The 19,716-nt window shown below is 59.7% G+C and overlaps 1 protein-coding gene across 1 annotated transcript; it reads right to left on the bottom strand.

Moving 5' to 3' along the window:
- Positions 1-1,960: 1,960 nt before the first annotated feature.
- COPE (COPI coat complex subunit epsilon) lies at positions 1,961-19,656 on the bottom strand. The gene is made up of 10 exons (XM_052643013.1): positions 19,498-19,656; positions 12,571-12,633; positions 10,856-10,956; positions 7,628-7,780; positions 6,447-6,500; positions 5,912-5,993; positions 4,760-4,915; positions 3,511-3,579; positions 2,320-2,394; positions 1,961-2,163 (listed from the first exon to the last, which is right to left on the bottom strand). The coding sequence occupies exons 1-10, from the start codon at positions 19,621-19,623 to the stop codon at positions 2,116-2,118; spliced, it is 927 nt and encodes a 308-aa protein (XP_052498973.1). The 5' UTR covers positions 19,624-19,656; the 3' UTR covers positions 1,961-2,115.
- Between the last annotated feature and the right edge of the window lie 60 nt (positions 19,657-19,716).

The following is a 19,716-nucleotide window of genomic DNA, read 5'->3' as shown; positions in this document are numbered from 1 at the left end:
CCCGGGATTCTTGTACACCTGTGCCCCTCCCTTCCCCCTACCTAGGAGTCCTCCCACCACCTTTCAAGGTGCAGAGTTAAGCAATCAGTGTGGGCCCTGCAGGAGCCCCGCTGGGTTCCATACAGCCACTAGCCTGACCTGGCCTTCAAGCACACAGGTGAAAATGGAAGAGAGAGGGGTCAAGAGGACCCCCATCCCTCTTTTCCCTTACTGCCTGTCCCGACCCCTAGTCTTCCAGCACATCCAATTCACTCCACCTTCAGACGTTTCCAGAATCCGTGAAGTCTCTGCATCTGTACAGCCTTATTGAACCCTTGGCCACCCTTGTGCCTCCTCCTTACCCCACACAGAGGCCAGAGGAAACCTACCTGCTTCTCCGCTGCTCACAGCCTTCCAGGGCTCCCATCACCAAGAGTGAAAGCCCACCTTCTCACTGACTCGCAGCCCACCCTCACGGCCTCCTCTCTCCACCTTGCTCCTTCCATCCCAGCTGCACTGGCCTCACAGCTGGAGGAGGCTCTCCCCAAGCAGTCCTCCCCCAGGGCTTGCACTGGCTGCTTCCTCAGGTATTGGCGGGGCTCCTCCTTCCCCTTCAGGCTTTACCTACGACGTCACCTGGTCGTTGCACCTCCCAGATCCCCCTGCCCCCATCAGCCTTCTCCGTGGCACGTGTCATCATTTGTCCTGCTCTGCCTCCTATTTTTTAATGTGCTCTCCGTGTGGGCAAGAATTCTGTCCATTAAAGATACCCAATTCCATAGCCGGCCTGGCAAGCTGAGGGGAGCTAAGGGGTCCCCGGCTGCTGGACATGCCTCCGTAAGTCCAGTCGGGCAGCCCTGCACCATCCCAACCATCCATCTCTGCCCCCACCCCTCCAGGCACTATCTGGTCACTATGGCACCCATCAGTAAGGGGAGAGCTGCCCCCCACACCAGCCCCAGCCCAGCCTCAAGTTTCATTTTGGCACAGCCCAGATAGGAGGCTGCCAACGGGTGGGTGCAGAGCAGAAATGGAAGGGGGCTCCTGGCACTGGCAGCTGGGAACCAGAGCTCCCAGGCACCGAGGGCTCCGAGGGGGGCTGCTGAAGTCCCAAGAAAGGGACTTGTACCCTGCCCTTCCTGAAAGGGCAGGCCTCCTCTTCCCCAGGGAGCTGACCCCAGCCCTCACCCTCGTACACACCACTGCCCCTGACTGGCGCCCCTGCCCCAGAAGGCCTCTGCCACCTCAATCCCCTGCTGACCTGGAGGGGAGGGGCCGGGGGTGCCTTGCTCTCTGTCCTGCCTTGGCAGTCAAAGGCCACCTCCGAGGCAGATGAGGCCAGGCTCGGGGAAGCCAAGTATCTTCTTTCTCTCCCTCCCCAGGCAAGGGCCCAGAGACAAAGCCCCATCCGGCCTGTTGACTCTAGTGCGGCTCCAGGAACTTTGCACAGGAGGCTCAGCCCCCCAGAACCTGGGCTGACTGATCCTTCTTGTTCAGGCGGACACAGCTCCGCAGTGACCTCATCCCAGAGGCCCTGGCCACTCCCCCTCCCTCTGTTGTCCAGCTTCTACTTATCAAGGGGCGCTCACTAGGCACTCATCTTTCTGGGCAGGGAGCTCAGTGTTTTGGCCACAGCGTTGCTCTGGCACCCACACCCCCATCAAGGCGGGCCTGTCCTGACTCGCCACACGGCAGCGAGGAGCAGGGGCCGGGGCGGTAGGGTGATGTTTACTCCTGTGAGGACCTGGCACGGCCCCTCCCCACTTAACTGAGCTGAAGCCTGAGTACTTCCGGCACCCTCACCACCTCCAGACCCCCCAGGGGTGCTGCGTTTAAATCCTGGTACCCCTTGTGATGGCTCTGACCTCCCTGTGCCTCAGCTTCTCTGGATGCCAACTGAGTGTGGGGGTAGCTGTTTGGTCACCAGGGGTCCCTCCTATCTGCCCCTTCAAAGTGGCTGGAGCAAACACAGATTGGATGGGGATTCCTGGAAGGGAGACATTTATTGAAAAACGGCAGGCTGGGCTGGGCTTCCAGCCTGTACTTCTAACCAAAGGGCAAGTGCCCGGCGGAGAGGGCAGCAGAGCCCTGGCCTCGCGTTCCCACAGCTCCTCCGGAAGTGCGTCTGGGGCGGCCTCAGGCGCTGGGGGCATACTGCAGCACCAGCCGGTCAAAGTCGTTCTCCTTCGATGCGAATTGGGGGTGCAGGGGTAGGGGCGGGGGGCGGTACAGAGAGACAGAGAAACGGGAGAACCTGTGAGCCGGGCCCCGAGCCCCCACCTTGCCTAGTAGAGCCTGCGGGGTCTGGGGCACAGAGCTGGGCCACCCACAAGGGCTCACCTTGGCCTGGTACTCCTTGATGAAGGGGTGGGACCTGTGGGCGTCCTTCAGCTGGGACAGGTAGCGGTTTGTCACCTGTGGGAGGAGGCAAGGTTAGCTAAACATGGGGACCCCACGTTGGCTCTGACCTGGAAAGCAGAATGGGGTGAAACAAGGGCCACCCAGCCAGACCCAAGCAAGAGCCCCAATTTCCCCAAAGTTTTTCCATCACCCAACACCCCGGAATCATGCTGAATTAGAGGGGACCCTGGAGGGTGGGGCCAGGAGCCTGTACTTGCACGTGATTGAAGGGATGCCCCAGGCTCAGGGATGCGGCTGGGTGGGGACCCAGGCCCAGGGAGAAGCAGGGGGCCAGACAGAGTAGACGGCAGGTCGGGGGATGGGGTTGGGAAACGAGATGGGTTTGTTCTGGGCGCACTGTATGGAGACACCTCAGAGGCCTGGGGATGGCCAACTGGGGCCAAGACAGAGCCTCGCACCCAGCCTGGCCCTACCCGGGGGCCCAGTCCTGACATACAGGGCTGTGGGCGTCTGTGCAGCTCTGCTTCTTCCAAACTGGTAGTCTGGGGGTGTCTCTGTGCTGAGTGGGGGCGCTGTCCTATCTGTCCCACACCACCCCAGCCCTGAGGCTGCCAGTGGGCCCTTCCATAGGCAGTGGGGACAGACCCCCATGAAGCTCTGGGGTGGCGGGCCCCTGGCCGCCTGGGCCTGGCACCTAATGGGCAGTGCCCCGCATCCTTCCCCTGCACCCTCAGAGGAGACAGGCTCACCGGGATGGCTCCCCTGGGCCCCATTTCTCTGTGCTGTTGCCTGCTCCTGACTGCGAGGTGACACAGGCTGGCTCCCACCCTGTGAGCCCTGAGCCTCAGCTCACATGTCCAGAGGACTCAGAGCTCCGGGCAGGGTGGGGCCCTGGGGGAGTGACTGTACCATCAACTTCCCAGGGTCAACCGCAACCGCATCCACTCATGGGGAGCAGGTTCCTGCCCCAACCCCAGGCTAGCCTTGAAGTTCAGACTCCGTGACCTCAAGCTCCCTGTGGAGCTGGGGCCTTGCTGGAGACCCCTGCCCACACCAGGCTGGCACTGTGAGGACCAGAAAACCCTGCTGCACCTGCTGGGGGTGGGGAGGGTCCTACCTCAGGAGGCCTCCCCAGGTGCTGCAACTGGCTGGGGGCGGGGAGGGGCCTACCTCAGGAGGCTTGCCCAGGTGTTGGGACAGGACGACGAGGTTGATCAGCGTCTCAGGGTGGCTGCTGTCCTGGCAACAAAGGGGACGGGCAGGGTCAGCTTCTCCAGGCCATTGGATTGGCCCACTCACCCCCAACTCAGACAGGGCTGGGGCTACGAGATGCAGTGTGCCCTGTGACTGGATGCTTGGCCAGGTGGTGAGCTTGGAGCCTTCCCTTCTGCTTCCCCACACCAGCTACTTTCCCCAGGGGCTTGGTGCTTCCTGAACAGGCCAGACTGACACAGAGACTCCGCTTGCTGCAGTTTCCAAGGGGCCTATTTATTTACCACAAGTCTTAAGGTGACAGAGTCTAGGCCAAGGGAGCCTCAACGTATCGCAGCCCAGCGAACTGGTCCTCCTGCTGCAGCCGTGAGGCCTGAGACCGTAGGGTAGGGCCCGCCCACTCCCCAGGGGACCTGACAGGAAACTGCAGGAAATTACCAGAACCTCCAAGCAGCTGACCTCCCCTCACCCGCCCACACTGGGCGCTGAAGCCCGGGGAATCCTGGGAACGGGCTCAGCCGCTGCCTTGGCCGGGAACCCCAGCCCGAAGGCCCTGATGGGGGAGCGAGGCAGGGACATGCTGCCCGGGATGTCACAAGCTCAAGGGGCCGTGTGGACCTTGGCCGCTGGCTGGCACAGGGCACAGCTCCACACGCGCAGCCTGATGACCCCACCACCGCCCTTTGGCCTGTCTCTGCGTGGCCAATGGCCTGCCGTGACAGCCTGGCCCCTCAGAGGTGAAGAGGGAGGGGCTGCCCACTGGCGTCAGTTTCTCATTGTATCAAAAACCGCCTCAGCTTTCGGTCAGAAGGCAGGCCATGACGGCGGCCCCCAGCCCCCGCAGGCGGCACGCTCAGGGCCTCCGCTCGGCGAGCACGGGCACAGGCGACACGTGTGTGTGCTGCGCTTGCTCCTCAGCAGCCAACGGGAGGGGTCTCTCTCAAGCACGGATCCAGGTCAGGGGTCATCACCCTGAAAGGGCCCAGGCCAGGCAGCGGCGGCATCAGTGAGAAGACGGGGCATGTGTCTGCTTAGCTCAGGCCTGGGCTGATGGGATCCTTCCATTTTCAAGAGAAGTCAGAATGAGGACTGCGGTTCACAATCCCGACTTTTAGCTGAGTCAGCGTGAGAATCCCCACCTGGCCAGCAGGTCGGCGTGGGGCCCCTGCCGCACCTGTTTCTGGGGTGGGGCTGGGCCTGCCCCTACCTTGTCCAGCGCCTCCTGCAGCACGCCCTCAGCGGCCTCCCAGCGGCCCTGCGCCATGTGGCAGGCTGCCTGCCCGTTGAGCAGCAGCAGGGTCGGCGAACACTTGTCGGCCATCTCCTGGAAGATGTAGTAGGCGTCCTGGAGCTTCTCACCTCCCTGCGGGGACAGTTGGGACATCACCGCCTTGTCACCCTGCTGCCCTGCCCCAGCCTGCTCCCTCCGGGACAGATCTCAGGGCAGGCACCCTGGGGACGCCGCCCCCTTCCACACAGAGGCCCTTGAGCAGCCTGTGCTGCGAAGGGGCCGAGGCAGTGTCCAGACCCCTCAAACTCGGCTCCCTCAAGCCCTCAGTTTATGGACTTGAAAGGCTCAGCTTCGAGGAAGAGGAATCAACGCACTGGCAGCTGGGCCAAAGTCTGGGCTGGGACACACGGCCCACCAGCCTCTGTTCCATGGTTGGTCCTGAGCCCGCCCGCCCGCATTCTGAATAGCAGGTTCTGTCTGCCTGGTAGAAACAGTGTCACGCTGGCAGGGGAGCCTGACACGGAGATGCACTTGTGAACAAATGCAAGGCTACAGAGAGGACTGTTGGGGTGTGTCCCCTGCACTGAATGGATCCTACGGGGTGAGGCCTCAGCCGTGCAAAATGACGTGCAGATGCACGCAGACAAGGAGCACGTTTTTAAAAGCCTGGACAAGAGCGTGAACTCAGAGAAAGGAAGTTAAAAGCCCAAGACAGAAATGGGGCTGCTGCCAGGAGAGGGGAGCCCAGGCATGTGGGGGTAGCGGGGCTGGGCTCGAGGAGGGAGTACGCGAGGGAGGACTCGGGCCCCAGCTTTGTGCCAGGAGCCTGGAGAGCAAGCTGAGCAGCAGCCGAGCTGCCAGGCTGGCTCCCCACACCTGGGTGGGAATGGGAGTGTGTGCAGGAACAGGCACGCCGAGTCTAGTTCCGAGCCCCCCAGTCGGTTCACCCTGGCTCTGGCCAAGCTACTGGGCTATAGGAAGCCAGAAGGGGTCAAGGCTGAGTGATGGGGAAAATGTTCTGGGCTCTTCCAGGAGACTGGCCCCCCAAGAAAGCACAAGGCCTGGGGTGTCCATGAAGCCCAGCTGCTCCTGCCCCCATGCTCCCACCCAGGCTGGGCAGGGGCTCACCGCAGCCAGGCTGGCCCAGGCGGTGGCCAGCTGGGTGAGCGTAGCGTCCTCGTCCTGGTCCTGCATCTTCTTCAGCTCCTTTCTGGGGGCGGAGGAGAGGTGCCCAGTGGCTGCGGGGCCCGGCCGCTGTCCCCCACCCCTGCCCGAGTTCCTTGCTCACGAGGCCTTGGCAGCCCCTGCGGCCGCACACGCCTGAAGCCTACACCCACCCTGCAGGCCGGGCCCTGCTGCCAGCCTCACGGAAGGAAGCTGAGGCACCGGAGGCAACGCCCCTCGTCCCAGGCAGCACCATGCAGGGCCGGGCAGGTAACCAGTGGTGCCGCCACCCCCGTGGACCAGAACGCACTACATGGAGAATTAGCGTCGCTGATGATCTGAGCCAGGGGGCATGCTCGGGGTGGTCCCCACTGAAGACAGAGGCCCGGTTTCTGGAGAATTCAGGGTCCCAGCACAGCCTGGCCTTTGCTAAGATAGCCCCGCCTCCCACCCCCAGGCACAGGCCGTCACCCAGCAGCCCCGGCGGGGACGGGCTTACCGGGCGAGGTCCAGGCGGTCAAGCTTCAGCAGGATCTGCACTGTCATAGCCATGCTGCGGGAAAGGAGTATGGTCCGTGAACCCTCGCCCCACCGTACCCTCCCACTGGGAGCTCACTCTGTAAGCACCACCTTCCTGAAACTTCCTGTTAGTGCTCGGGCCACCAGTCCCACTTTGCAGTGGGGAAAACTGAGACTGACCATCAGCCCGGTAGAATCAAACTCTGTGGGCACTGCTCACCACAACCAGTGCCCCATCGCTTCCCAGGCCCTGTGCCTCCGTGGAGCAGGATCAGGCCGAGAGCTCCACGGGGTCCCCAGCCCTGCGGCCCGCTCCCTGCCCACCCCATGGCCAGCCACCAGGTTTGCACCCACCTCCTCTTTCCAGACACAGTCCCTCCCCAGTGCTCCCGGATGAAGTGCTGCAGGGAAGCACGTGGTCCTTGCCTTCAGCATCACACCCACCACCCCTTCTCAGGCCTAGACACCTGGGACCCGATCACTACTGTGGCCTCTTGTTCCAGAGCTTTCCCGCCAGGACATGACCCAGTGCCCAGGAGAGCCCGGGGAGGGGCATGAGAAACATTCGCGGATCCACCGTCACCTCAGCCCTGCACCAGGCCAACAGCAAACCCCCTTTGGGATTGAGGTGGGATATAAGTGGGCGAGAAGGAAGACTAACAAGGGGAAGGCAGAAACCAGAGTGCTTGTGGAGCCCTGGCCAGAGCGAGGATCACAGCACAGCCCAGAGCCGCCTCCTGGGCTGGGGGCTCCAGGGCCTAAGCCTGCAATGCCCGAGGGCCGGCCTCAGCGGAGGGTGCTGAGGGCCCAAGGAAGAGGTGGACAGGCCAGGGCCCTGGACAGAGGAGCACAAGGCTTCATGGAGGGAGGGCGGGCACAGAGGCCTTGGGCAGAGACAAAGGTGCTTTCAGCTCTGCTGCTGGGAACAGACGCTTTTTAGCGGAGGGTGCCTTGTCCTCAGAGCAGCAGCCCAGCCATGCGGAAGAGAGCGTCTCTGGGACTGGGAACAAGAGCTGGAGCTGGAACGAGAGGCCTGCGCCCCACCCCAGGCCCACTTTCCAAGCAGCCCCCCTCGCCGTTCCTATGACAACGGCTGATGAGGCTCCGAGCTGCCTTTCAGACAGCCCCCCCCGCAAATCCCCGTGTAGGATGGCCACTCACCACTCCAGGCTGTCCCCCTGGTGAAGGGTGCGCAGGGCTGCGTCTGGGTTCTGGTCGTAGAAGTAGATGGAAGCGGCCATGAGCAGGAAGGTGGTGTTGGTCACATCCACGCTCCGGCTCATCTCCCGGTCCAGCTCGGCCACAATCGCGTCCCTGTGAGACACAGCTGCTCATGGCCCAAGGCAGGGGCAGGAGGTGGCCGCACCCCCAGGGGGAACAGACAGGCCCCCGCAGGCACAGAGCAGCAGTGGGCAGGATGGGCCCAGCTGTCTGCGCCAAGCCCGTCTGGGTGCCAGTCTCCCCACCTCATCAGACACTTCTCAGCCTTCACACAGACAGGGAAACCGAGGCCAGAAGTGGGGTCAGGTGCGCCAGGCCTCATGGGGAGATGCGGTGCAGGAAGGGTCGTGCCTGGCCCTGCCCACAGATGACCATCCAGGCCCCACACTCCCCCCGCATCAGTGCTCAAGGGCTGAGGTGTCCACACCACCCCAATGCAGAGGGGTAGGCTGGCTTTGCCAGGGGCACCTCCCGCTGCAGGGACGTGAGGCTGCACAGGGGCACCTCAACCTCATGCCGCCACCAGCTTCCCCTGGAGGCTGGTGGTCTCAGCAGAGGGGCCAGATCTACCTTGGTCAGCACTGGGCCTGGGTGCTGAGGGCGGCTGTGTGGGAGGATGCCCCACGGCCAAGATGTCCCTGGCTCCCCAGCCTGACTGCTTCCAACAGGTGGGTGGTGTGCTGGGCTGGGGCTTGGGTGCTGGCACCAGGCCGGAGTCCAGGCTGGCCTGAGGACCAGCTGGGTGCACCCATACGTCGCATTACACCAGAAATGAACTGCTTAACTGAATCGAGGAGTTGGGATTCTTGTTTCAAAGGGCTGCTGAGCAATTAACGAGAGAAGGGCCCTGTGTCACTACTGGACAAACGCCGTGGCTCGGGACCGATGCCGTCTCAGCAAACGCCTATGTCTCATGTGGGTTGCTGAGGGGTGGTGTACCCCAGGGTCCCTGGAGGCCAGGGACGGGTCTGTCAGCCTCTCCACGCCCACCAGAGAGGGGCCTGACAGACACGTGACTTCACAGCTGCGTGTGCTGCCCGCCGCGCATGCGGCACGACTGTGCAGGGACCTCACGGGGCTGGCATGAGCCGCCCCAAGGCCACCTCACAAAGCTTCTGCCTGCTTCCCGGCGCACCGGCGGTGAACACGCAGCCTGCCCGTCCTCCTGTCAGCGGTGTACGCTGTTACTAGAAGGTGCTGCGGTTATCCCGTGGGCTCTGCCGCTTCCTCCACCACCTGCCTGCCTGCCGGGCAGTCTGCGTGGGGTGGCAGTCTGCACTGTCAGGACGGATGCACTGTGAGCACCTCTGCTTTTCTGAGCACCAGCTCCATGCCCTGGGCCTCCTGGGGGTTCTTTCCTGTAATGCTTGCAGCAGCCCCGGAGCTCCTTCCCCTTCTCAAAGGGCTCATCACCCAGGCTAGTGAGGTGCAGAGAGGGCGCCTGTCTTAACTGTCCCGGGGCATCACAAAGCACCAGGTACCAGGAAGCAGTGAAACGACAGGATGTATTCTCTCACAGTTCTAGAAGCCAGCAGCTGAAACCAAGGTGTTGGCAGGGGACTTCCCTGTGGTCTAGTGGCTAAAACTCTATGCCCCCAACGCAGGGGGCCCTGGTTCAATCCCTGATCAGGGAACTAAACCCCAAGGACCACAGCTAAGATGTCGCATGCCACAACTGAAGATGCTGCAGTGAGGGTCAAAGATCCTGCCTGTGGCAACTGAGACTCAGTGCAGCCGAGTCATTTTTTTTAAGGTGTTGGCAGGACTGGTTTCTTCTGCAGGGCTCCAAGGGACAGCGTGTCCGGGGCCGCCTCCCCCGGCTCTCGGAGCTGTGGCAGTCCTTCTGTCCAGATCTCTGCCTGCGTCTTCAGGTGGCCTCCGCGTCTGCGTCTTCTCTCCCCCTCTTCGGAAGACACCCGTCACTGGATTTCGGGCCTACCTTACATCCAAGATGAGCTCAAGGCCTTTAACCACTTACATCTGCAGAGAGCCCGTTTCCAACGAGCAGGTTCACAGCTCTTGGGGGTCCCCATTCAGCTGCCACTGCTTAAGCCTCTTTGAAGAAACCCCTCAGGTCTCTTTGTGGACCAAGGAGCCAGATCAAAGGAGGTTGCGCACGGGGCGCTGCCCTCCATGAGGAGCAGAAGTGGGGGTCACAGGAGACATCCACACTTGGGACCCACAGAGGGCTGCAGCAGCCCGCGGGGGAGGCGTAGTATCGATGAGGTCAGGCCCACATACTGGTCTAACAAGCTCCACGGGGCAGCGTTCGGGAGAGGAGCCCCTGAGACCCCCCGAGGCATCACAGTGCTGTGAGCGAGGCCCCGGAGCTGGGACAGGCAGCTGGGGTCGGCTCACAGAGCAGAGCGTCTCCCTGTCATGCGCTGTGCTGCCCTGCCTTCTAGCCCAGCCACCCTCTGGGGGGTGTTTCACCTCTGAAATCCCAGGGGGCTTTGTGAGCAGTCCATTTCCGGGGATGGGGGGAACCGAAGTGCAGGGGGACCACAAAGCCTGCTGCATCAGGCTGGTGCTCCATGCACAGGTGAGGCAGGGCCACACAGCTCCCAGCCAGAGGCTGAGCTCACAGGCACCTGGGTGAGCATCCCAGCCCAAGACCTGCCTGCGCAGGAGCCACCTGAAGCCAGAAGGGCCAGACCGTGAGCGGTCTCAGACCCCACCCCGGGCAGCAGAGAACAGGCAGGCCTGGTCCTGGAAGACCCAGCGCTTCCAGGTCCCTACAGCCCTGACCCTCGCCTCTCCCGGCCACCGCCTGACGGAGTCTGATGACAGCTGATCAGCGGCACGAGGCGGACATGCAGCTCAGAGTGAGGACGCGGTGTCCGTCCTCCCACCCGTCTGCAGAAATAAATGACAGGCAGCGCAGCCGCCAGCGCCTCCCCGCAACACAGGTGAGCAGCAACGGAAGGTGGGGAGGGTCCCCGCCGTGTGTCCCAGGGAGATTCTCTGGGCAACGAGGCTCCCGCAGCCCCTAGGCAGCTGTGCACTCCCCACCTCTGGCCCCCCGCCCCCACAGAGACCTCCTGGAAGCAGGGCCCCTCACTGCCCCCGCTGTGCGGGTGAGGGGAACCAAGGCTCAGAGGGCACAGCAGGGATGCCCACCAGACACCCCCTGCCCGCCCAGGCCCGCCCACAGCGCCCCAGCCTCACCGCCGGCTGTCGCTGGCCAGGTACTCCGCAAACATGCGCACGGCCTGCAGCTCGGGGGCAGAGGAGGGCTTGATCTCATCCAGCACCACGCCATACTTCCTCTGTGGGCAGGACACGGACGCCGTCAGCCCTGCCCGACCTCCCAGTGCAGTTTCTGTGTCCCAGACCCCAGGGAACATACAAGGGCTGCTTGGTGCCAGCATCGCCCTGGTGAAGCCCCAGAACCTACCGCTCCCAGGGACGCGACGCCCCTTGGTCCTCGGGAGCCACCACAGCATCCCCCGTTAGCCACATTGCCCGCTGCTCCAGCTGCAGACCCTGGCCGGTCACTGTACAGCCCCAAGTAGTGAAGGGGAGGGGGTCACCAGGGTCAGGGAATCTGGGCATGTGCTTCACCCCGCCCACAGACACCCGGCAGGGAGGTCACTGCGAAGGGAAACCGGAATCAGGGACCCATTTCCCTGTTCCCTTCCAGGCAGTTTCAATGTGTTCACTGTCTTCTACATGTCTTCACGTTTAATTTTTAAAAATTTATTAAACAAGAATTTTTTGGCCTTGCCATACGGTATGTGGGGCCTTAGTTCTCCGACCAGGGGTCAAACCCGTGACCCCTGCATGGAAGCCACAGAGCCTTAACCACTGGGCCACCAGGGGAGTCCCTACCTGTGTTTATCTTTAAAGACACATGCAGACATGAACACATCCGAGGAGACTCTGCAGTGCACTGGGGCACCCTACTCTGACGGGGGGCACACATACCCTGGAGGTGGGAGGTGGCGGGGAGGAGCACCTGGGCCACAGGGGGAGGTCCCCTCAGGGTCTAGAATGCTCCACAGAGGGAAAGATGCAAACAGACCTGGGAAGCCACCTGAGGCCTGACGCGAGGTGGGGGCACCTGTGGAGCCATGTGCCCCCCACACAGCAGCCCAGGCCTGCCCTCTCCCCGCTGCTCTAAGGGGACGAGGCTGGCGGCCACACCCGTGCTGTGGGCCTGGGGTGGGAACACGGCGGGCACAGTTCAATCCTCTCTGCAGAGTCTGGGTTGTCTATACAACACGGGGATGAACTCTCACTGCATTATGTCCCAGGGGAGTGCTGCTTTTTAAGACCCAGGTAAAGAACCCGCCTGCCAACGCAGGAGACACCAAGAGACGTGGGTTCCGTCCCCGGGTGGGAAGGCCTTGGAGCAGGAAATGGCTCCCCTTCCAGTACTCTCGCCTGGGAAATCCCATGGACAGACGAGCCTGGCGGACTACAGTCCATAGGGTCACAAGGAGTTGGACAGGACTGAGCGCAGCATGCAACGATGCTTTTAAAGCTTGAACTGTAGCGTCTGAACCGCCAGCTCTAGTTAATAACAGCATCAATACCAGTGCATCAGTTCTAACAAAAGCACCCCACGAACCCAAACTGTTAATGAGAGAAAATGCCTGTGGGGTGGGGCTGGGGATTTGGAATTCTTTTTATCATCTGCTCGGTTATCTGTAAACCCAGAACCATACCGAACGAGTAAAATCTACTGATTAAGTGAAAAAAAAAAAAAAAAAAAGAAATCCCAACACCGGTCTCCTGAGCTGGTGCTGCAGGGCCTCAGTGACGCGGTCACCGACTCGCAGCGGCCACACCGGCTGTGTGGCTCCTGCCCCCGCCGACACTCTGCTCCCGACTCTCCTGTCCCAGGGCACCGGCAGTCACGGTCAAGGGCCCACGCTCACCTGGGCCAGGTACGCTCTGTACAGGAAGACATCCCGCTCCACATCTCTCTCCGGGCTGGATGGCTGCGGAAGCAAAGGTAGGTCAGGACTTGTGGGGGCCGTGCGGCCAGCAGCCCTGCAGAGGCCAGCCACAGGCAGCCTTCCCAGGAGTCTGGGCCCTAGTCCCCGCCCTGGCTCTCTGCCGCCTTAGGACCTTCGGCCACAGGAGAGCAGCCACCACGGACGGCACACAGCATGCTGGGCACCCCATTCTGTGCCCCCAGGACATCCCCCTGGGAAAGGAGGCTCGACTGTCACCCCCATCCGGCTGGGTGAAGGACGGGGACACTAACAGTGCTGAAACGGCCCCAGCCATACAGAAGGGGCTGGGGCAGAAGCCACGCTTCTGACCACGGGACACTGGGCTGCTCATGCCAATGGGGAAGGACCCGAGGCGCAGCAGACCAAAATGGAAGCAGCTCAACAGTCCAGGTGGTCCGAGGACGCCTGCAGTGGGGTCAGGGTTGGGCGTGCACTGATGCCTAAGTCTGTACAAGCCTGGAAAGCAGGCCTGGGAAGACTCCCATCTGAAGATGGATGGCTGATGCTGGAGAAGGGATGGGACCTGGTGGGGGACATGCAAAGGGGACTTTACTGTCTGCAGCGGATCCTTCCATGCTGCTTTGATTTCAAAACGTTCTTTAAAAGTGACAAACAGGAGAGACGAAGATTCGCCTCACTCAGAGGACCTTTCTGGAAGAGCTCAGCTTGGCTGCCCCAGCACAGCGATGCTGGGGTCTAGCCAGGCGGGGGGAGTCCTTGGGGACCGCCGTGTCCATGGGGACAAGGTCCACAGGCCACGTTCAGTCAGCCCAGTCACCGCACAGAACCCAGAAGCAGCTGTAAGGCGAGCTCATGCAGAGCTCACTGCAGCACCCTGAAGAGGGCCCCGTGCGGCTGCGGGCACGGGAGGGGCCCTTCCTCGGGGGAACAGCCTTGGACCATGCCCTGGAGTGCTGGCCGACTTCCTGGAGGCCCCACGGTGCCTGGGGTGGGCAGGCACAGAGCAACTCAGCCCAGAGGGTTCGGGGGTGCTGGGACAGGCCACGCGGGGGCCGGGAGAGGAAAGTGACCGGGCAAGTGGGCCTGGCCACCTTGGAGCCGCCACTCCAAACCACGGGGCCTGGGGACCAGCTGAGAGAACGGCCTGCCAAGCTGCCCGAGCTGGGGAACAATGGCCTGGAGCCCCACCAGTGGGAGCATGCCAGGACTGCCCTCCCCGAGGCTGAGAAAGACTCCAAGAGCCCGGGCCTTCTTCCCAGCCTCAGGGTGTGAGGGCGGCGGACATGTCCTCCTCTCAGGCCACCGGAGACTGCAAACAAGAAGCCTGGCTCCTGGCCCCAGCTGGACTCCAGCCAGCTTCGCCATGGGGTCTCGGCAGCTTGCTCCAGCCACGGTGGCCAGCCAGGATCTGGCCAGGACTTGGAACACAGTGTCTCCTAAAGAAGTGACTCTCAAAGGACCCTCAAAGCTGGACACTGGTGAGGCCAACCCAGCTGGGGTCCCCACACCACCTTCAGTATAAAAAGAGAGAGAGACAAGGGGCTTCTCTGGCGGCTCAGTGGTAAAGAATCCACCCGCCAACGCAGGAGACACGGGTCCAATCCCTGATCCGGGACGAGCCACATGCTGCAAGGCCACTAAGCCTGTGTGCCACAGCTACTGAAGCCCCAGCTCTAGAGCCCGAGCTCTCAGAGAGGCCGCTGCAGTGAGGCCCCCGCACTGAGAACCCCCGTTCACCGCAACTACCGGTGAGGCCGCTGCAGTGAGGCCCCCACACTGAGTACCCTCGTTCACCGCAACCAGAGAAAGCCTGCGTGCAGCAACGAAGACCCAGGACAGCCAAAAATAAAATAAATAAGATTATTTTCTTCAACAAGAGAGAGAGACAAATGCTGGCTCTTGGTATCTTTGAAGCATGGACACAGTGAGATGCCCTGCGAGGGACCAGGGGACCAGAGGCCACCCTGAGCCTCAGCTGCCCTCTGCGTCAAACAGGCACACCACCGACCCTGCAGGATGCCTGAGGCGGGGGTCAGTGAGACCCCACACGCAGACCTCAGGACTTTCCCAAGCAGCCAAAGAGAAGAGCTTCTGGGAGGCATAAGAACGAAGACAGGCGTACAGACCAGGGAACCCCAGGAACCATGAAGCATGTCACCAGGGGAGTGCCCTGGTGCCTAGTCCTGACGGCTCATCAGCACCAGCTGGGAGCGCAAAGATCAGAAAAGCCAGGAGGCTCACGTCCACCAGTGACATCAAACTGCCTGCAAACAGCTCAGAGGTGCAGCCAGGCCTGAGAGCCAGGCTAACTGTCCAGGGAGGCCAGGGATGGGGTTGGGGAAGGGGACCACATCCCATCCTCTGACGGGCCATCAGTGTCACCCGACCACACTAGACCATCAGCTCCTGGAGGCTTTCTTAGCTGCTTCACCCTTAACACCTGTGCGGTGCCTGCCATCTTGTGGGCACTCGAGAAACGGCCGACAAGCAGGGAAACAGACATCGTGACGGTGCCGGCATCGCAACATACCAGGGGCTCCACCTGGGGCCACCTCTGGGGGTGCCTGTCTGAAGTTGCTATAACCAACCACCACCTCGGGCGGGGTTCAGAACAGAAACTTGTTCTCTTGTGGTTCTGGAGGCCAGAGGTCTGAGATCAAGGTGCCAGCAGAGCTGGGCTCCTCCCACAGGCCAAGAGGACCCGCCTTTGCCTCATCCTTGGCTGGCGGCTACATCACCCCAACCTCTGCCACCACTTTTTCTGTCTCCCTCAAGCCTCTCTCTGCCTTTCTCTTAGAAGGACACCAGTCATTGGATTTAGTTGCTGTTTAGTTGCTCAGCCATGTCCGACTCTTTGTGACCCCACGGACTGCAGCACGCCAGGCTTCCCTATCCTTCACTATCTCATGATTTTGCTCAAACTCACGTCCATTGAGTTGGTGATGCCATCCAACCATCTCATCCTGTCGTCCCCTTCTCCTTTTGCACTCAATCTTTCCCAGCATCAGGGTCTTTTCTGGTGAGTTGGCTCTTCACATCAGGTGGCCAAAGTACTGGAGTTTCAGCTTTAGCATCAGTCCTTCCAATGAATATTCAGGGTTGATTTCCTTTAGGATTGACTGGTTTGATTTCCTTGCAATCCAAGGGACTCTCAAGAGTCTTCTCCAGCACCACAATTTGAAAGCATCAATTCTTCAGTACTCAGCTTTCTTTATGGTCCAACTCTCATATCCATACATGACTACTAGAAAAACCGTATCTCTGACTATAGGTACCTTTGTTGGCAAAGTGATGTCGCTGCTTTTTAATACGCTGTCTAGGTTTGTCTAGGGCCGATCCTAAACCCGGGCTAATCTCATCCAGAGATCCTTCACTGGATTACAACTCCATGCATGTTTGCTCAGAAGTGTCTGACTCTTTGTGACCCCATGGATGTAGCCTGCCAGAATCTTCTGTCCACGGAATTTCCCAGGCAAGAATACTGGAGTGGGTTACCATTTTCTCCTCCAGGGGATCTTCCTGACCCAGGGATCAAACCTCATCTCCTGTGTCTCCCATGTCGGCAGGCGGATTCTTTACCAGGCACCACCTGGCAGTGTGCAAAGACCCTCTTCCAAATAAATCACCGTCACAGGTTCCGAGTGGATGCATCTCATCAGGGACACCATTTAACCCAATACAGGCTGCCAAGGAGGGTTCAGGTGGCCTGTGGACCAGAATTAACGCACGCCAAAGGGCTCAGCAGGGAAGGAACTCCCATTCTTCTGGCCGTGTCAGGGAGGATCTCTTGGTTTGGTGCCAGTGCATCTTTACCATGTTGCAGAAGAGGGTACCCAGGCCCCAGCTCAGAGGTTGTGCCACAGCCTTGCCTCCAACAGTGATCTGACAGCTGATCTGGTTTCCTTTGCTTTCCATAGCTCTCTGCATACAGCAGGTCGTGCTGCTTCCTTCAGCAGGGAGGTAAAATTTGCATATTAAGACACAGTAAGACTCAAAGAACACATTGCTATCACATAAACAGAACAGACACACAACAGAAGACAGAAGGTGGATCGCTGAGTATGACGCAGAACCTCGCAGGGCCCTACTGAGATGAAAGTCATGGCTCCCATCCGACAGGAGGGGAAAGCAAGGCTCAGGGGGGTGCCGTGACAGCCCTGGCTGCAGAGAGCACACAGAAGAGCCAGAACCTGAGGCAGCCAGGCCTGTCTGAACCCTCCTGTGGTCTACTTTACCCGGCAGGGAGGCACGTTAACAACTGTGACACCGAGCGCAATAAGGCCCCGAGAGATGTCCACGGCAGCCCTTGGGACAGCTTTCCTTACGTCACAAAAGGGACTTCACAGGTGTGATTACAATTATGGACCTGAACGTGGGGAGACCATGCTGGGTTATCTGGGAGGGTCCAGTCCAATACAGAACCCCTTAAAAGCAGAGGACTTTTAGACAAAAGGAATGAAGGGGAAGGGGAAACTTGCAAGACTCCAAGAACCCCCATGCCTGGATCTTTTTTTTCTCTTTTTTAATTTATTTGGCTGCACCAGATGTTAGTTGCAGCACAGGAGATCTTCATTGCAGCATGTGGGATCCAGTTCCCTCACCAGGAATCGAACCTGGGCCCCCTGCATTGGAAGCACAGAGTCTTAACCACTGAACCACCAGAAAAGTCCCCCCATGGCTGATTCTGAGATGGAAGGGTGGTATGGGAAGTTGAGGGCTGGAGAGAGGCATCTGGAAGCCTCCAGGAGCTAAGGGTGGCCCCTGGCCAAGAAGCAGCAACTTCAATGAGTAAGGAAGGTGGCTCTTCCCCAGAATCTCCAGGAAGAACACAGCCGGGCCGCCAATACCTTGATTTTAGCTTAGTGAGAGCAGGGTTGGACTTCTGACCTATAGAAGCTGCAAGAGAGTAAACGTGTGTTGCCTTGAGCTGTCCTTTCTCACACTGACAATGGAAAACTAATACAATCACGCAAACGGCGTTTCAACGAATCGGAACCTCTTACTGAAGCCTGAGGTTTTACCCTCCATGCCACAGATGACACGTAGGGACGTGGGGCTCACTGCCAAGGGCCAAAAGGGAAAGCAAGCCTTCTCCACTTCAGAATCCAAACTTCTCCAACCCCCGGCTGCCTCCGTGAAGATGTCTGCCACTCCCTTGCATGGTGCTCCTACGGCCTCCCACACCTTCGGAATAAACTCCAAACCCTTGCTGTGCCCACCCCTGCCCCCAGGCCTTGCCTCTCACTCTGCGCACTTCAATCTTCATCTCTCCCACTGTGCTCACCCCACTTCTGCAACCCCAGCCTCTTAGGCCTTGACTACACAGAGCTCACCCCTGCCTCAGCACCTTTGGGACTCTCACCTATGAAGTGAGAGCCTTCTCAAGGTTTGGTCACAGGGTTAGATGACAGTCACAGAAGCTTGGTCTGATTTGACCACTCCCACATGAAGCAGCGGCCCACCCTCCCAGTATGTGATCAGCACTTTCTATCTCCTATCCCTGCAGGGCTCAAGTTGTAATTATGTATTCACTCCATTCTTTACTTGTTTACTCTCTTCAGAACACTAGACCATGAGGCCAGGCAAAGACCCTGTCCCATTCACGGCTCTTAAAAATCCTCGGGATTTCCTGGTGGTCCAGTGGTTGGGAGGGAGTCTGCCTGCCAGTGATGAGTCAAGCAAGATTCCACATGCTTCAGAGGAACGGAACCCATGTGCCACGACCCCTGGGCCAGCACTCTAGAGCCTGCAAGCCCCAACTACTGAAGCCCTTAAACGCAGAACCCGTGCTCTGCAGCAAGAGAAGCCACCGCAGTGAGAAGCTCATGTGACGAGCAGTCCCTGCGCTCTGCAGCTGGAGAGAAGCCTTAGCAGCAATGAAGACCCCACACAGCCAAAAATAAATATACAAAATAGTAATAATAATATATTTTTTTAAGTCTCCAGTAGCTCACTCTCAAAGTGACAGACAGTACCATCCATCTCCTTTCCCAAAAAGGTGCTGCTAGCAGTCCCGGCTGCACCCTCTCCTGTCACCCACTCACTGCCTGGGCCTTTCAAGCTGCAGGTTCTAGCTCTCAGGCAGGCTCCCTCCCACCACTCTCCATCACACCACTTCCTGACACCTTTTAAATGACTTACTTTTATTTATTTGTATTTGCACTTGGCGTGGCATTGGGAACTTCCCCAACCAGGGTTGGAACCATGCCCCCCTGTAGTGGAAATGCCAAGGCTTAACCGCTGGGCCACCAGGGATGCCCTTGGTAGTTTATTTACTTTCTTATTGTTTATCTGCCTCCCTTGCAAGCTGAGGTTTCCAAGAAAGATAGTTTTATCTATTTTGCCACAGCTTTGAGCCTAGCACGGATACACGGCCTGGCCCATACAGATGATCAGTGAGGAATGAATGAATGAGCAAGTCTGGGGAGAAATAAACTGGCTAGTGGGGCAGGGTAACAGGCGAGAAGTCACTTCTCTCTTGAGCCTCCTTGTTCTCTCACCTGTAAAATGAGGATAAATAATAGTCTCTAGGGGTATTGAGGGCATGGCGGAAACAAATGAGAACTATTATTGTTATTACTATTATTATTACCGCAGCGTAGTATTATATTTGTTACTATTACTACAGAAGCATGAATCTCTCTCATTCAAACGCCTCCTAAGGTGCAGAGTGAGCTGTCAAAGTAAGAATTATCACGAAATGGTACTGCTTTGAGTTTTGTCAAGGGACAAAGACAATTCCTCACCGCGCTGTGAAGAGATGTGGGGGGTGAAACGGCGCTAGGAGAAAAGGTAGGGTTTTTAAAATCAGAGTCCGACCCGCGGCCACCAGGAAGCCTCTTCCGGCTCCGCCCCCAGCGTCTCCCAGCCCCGGAGCCGCCGCACCTTCACCCGCTGCGCCTCGTTGATGCACTGCTGGTAGCTGCCAATGTAGAAGGCGTTCTTCACGTCGAACAGCTCGTCCACCTCCCCGGAGCCGCCAGAAGCCGGGCCAGGAGCCGGAGGAGCCATATCGCTGCCCTCTCCCTCGCTCCCCTTCCTGAAAGACACGTCGGCCGGAAGGAGGCACGCCGGAAAATGTAGTTTACTGGCTCCTCCCTGGAG

This window comes from Budorcas taxicolor, chromosome 7, assembly GCF_023091745.1.
Source record: "Budorcas taxicolor isolate Tak-1 chromosome 7, Takin1.1, whole genome shotgun sequence".
NCBI classification, from domain to species: domain Eukaryota; kingdom Metazoa; phylum Chordata; class Mammalia; order Artiodactyla; family Bovidae; genus Budorcas; species Budorcas taxicolor.
This window is presented reverse-complemented; position numbering and strand designations above follow the sequence as displayed.

What these genes read in the sequence shown, in the direction of transcription:
- COPE (XM_052643013.1), bottom strand. Translation starts at nt 19,623, where the DNA reads ATGGCTCCTCCGGCTCCTGGCCCGGCTTCTGGCGGCTCCGGGGAGGTG. An exon ending in ACGAGGCGCAGCGGGTGAAG is followed by an intron (nt 12,634 to 19,497) that starts GTGCGGCGGCTC and finishes TTGCTTCCGCAG; the next exon opens with CCATCCAGCCCGGAGAGAGA. An exon ending in GACCGCCTGGACCTCGCCCG is followed by an intron (nt 5,994 to 6,446) that starts GTAAGCCCGTCC and finishes CTCCGCCCCCAG; the next exon opens with AAAGGAGCTGAAGAAGATGC.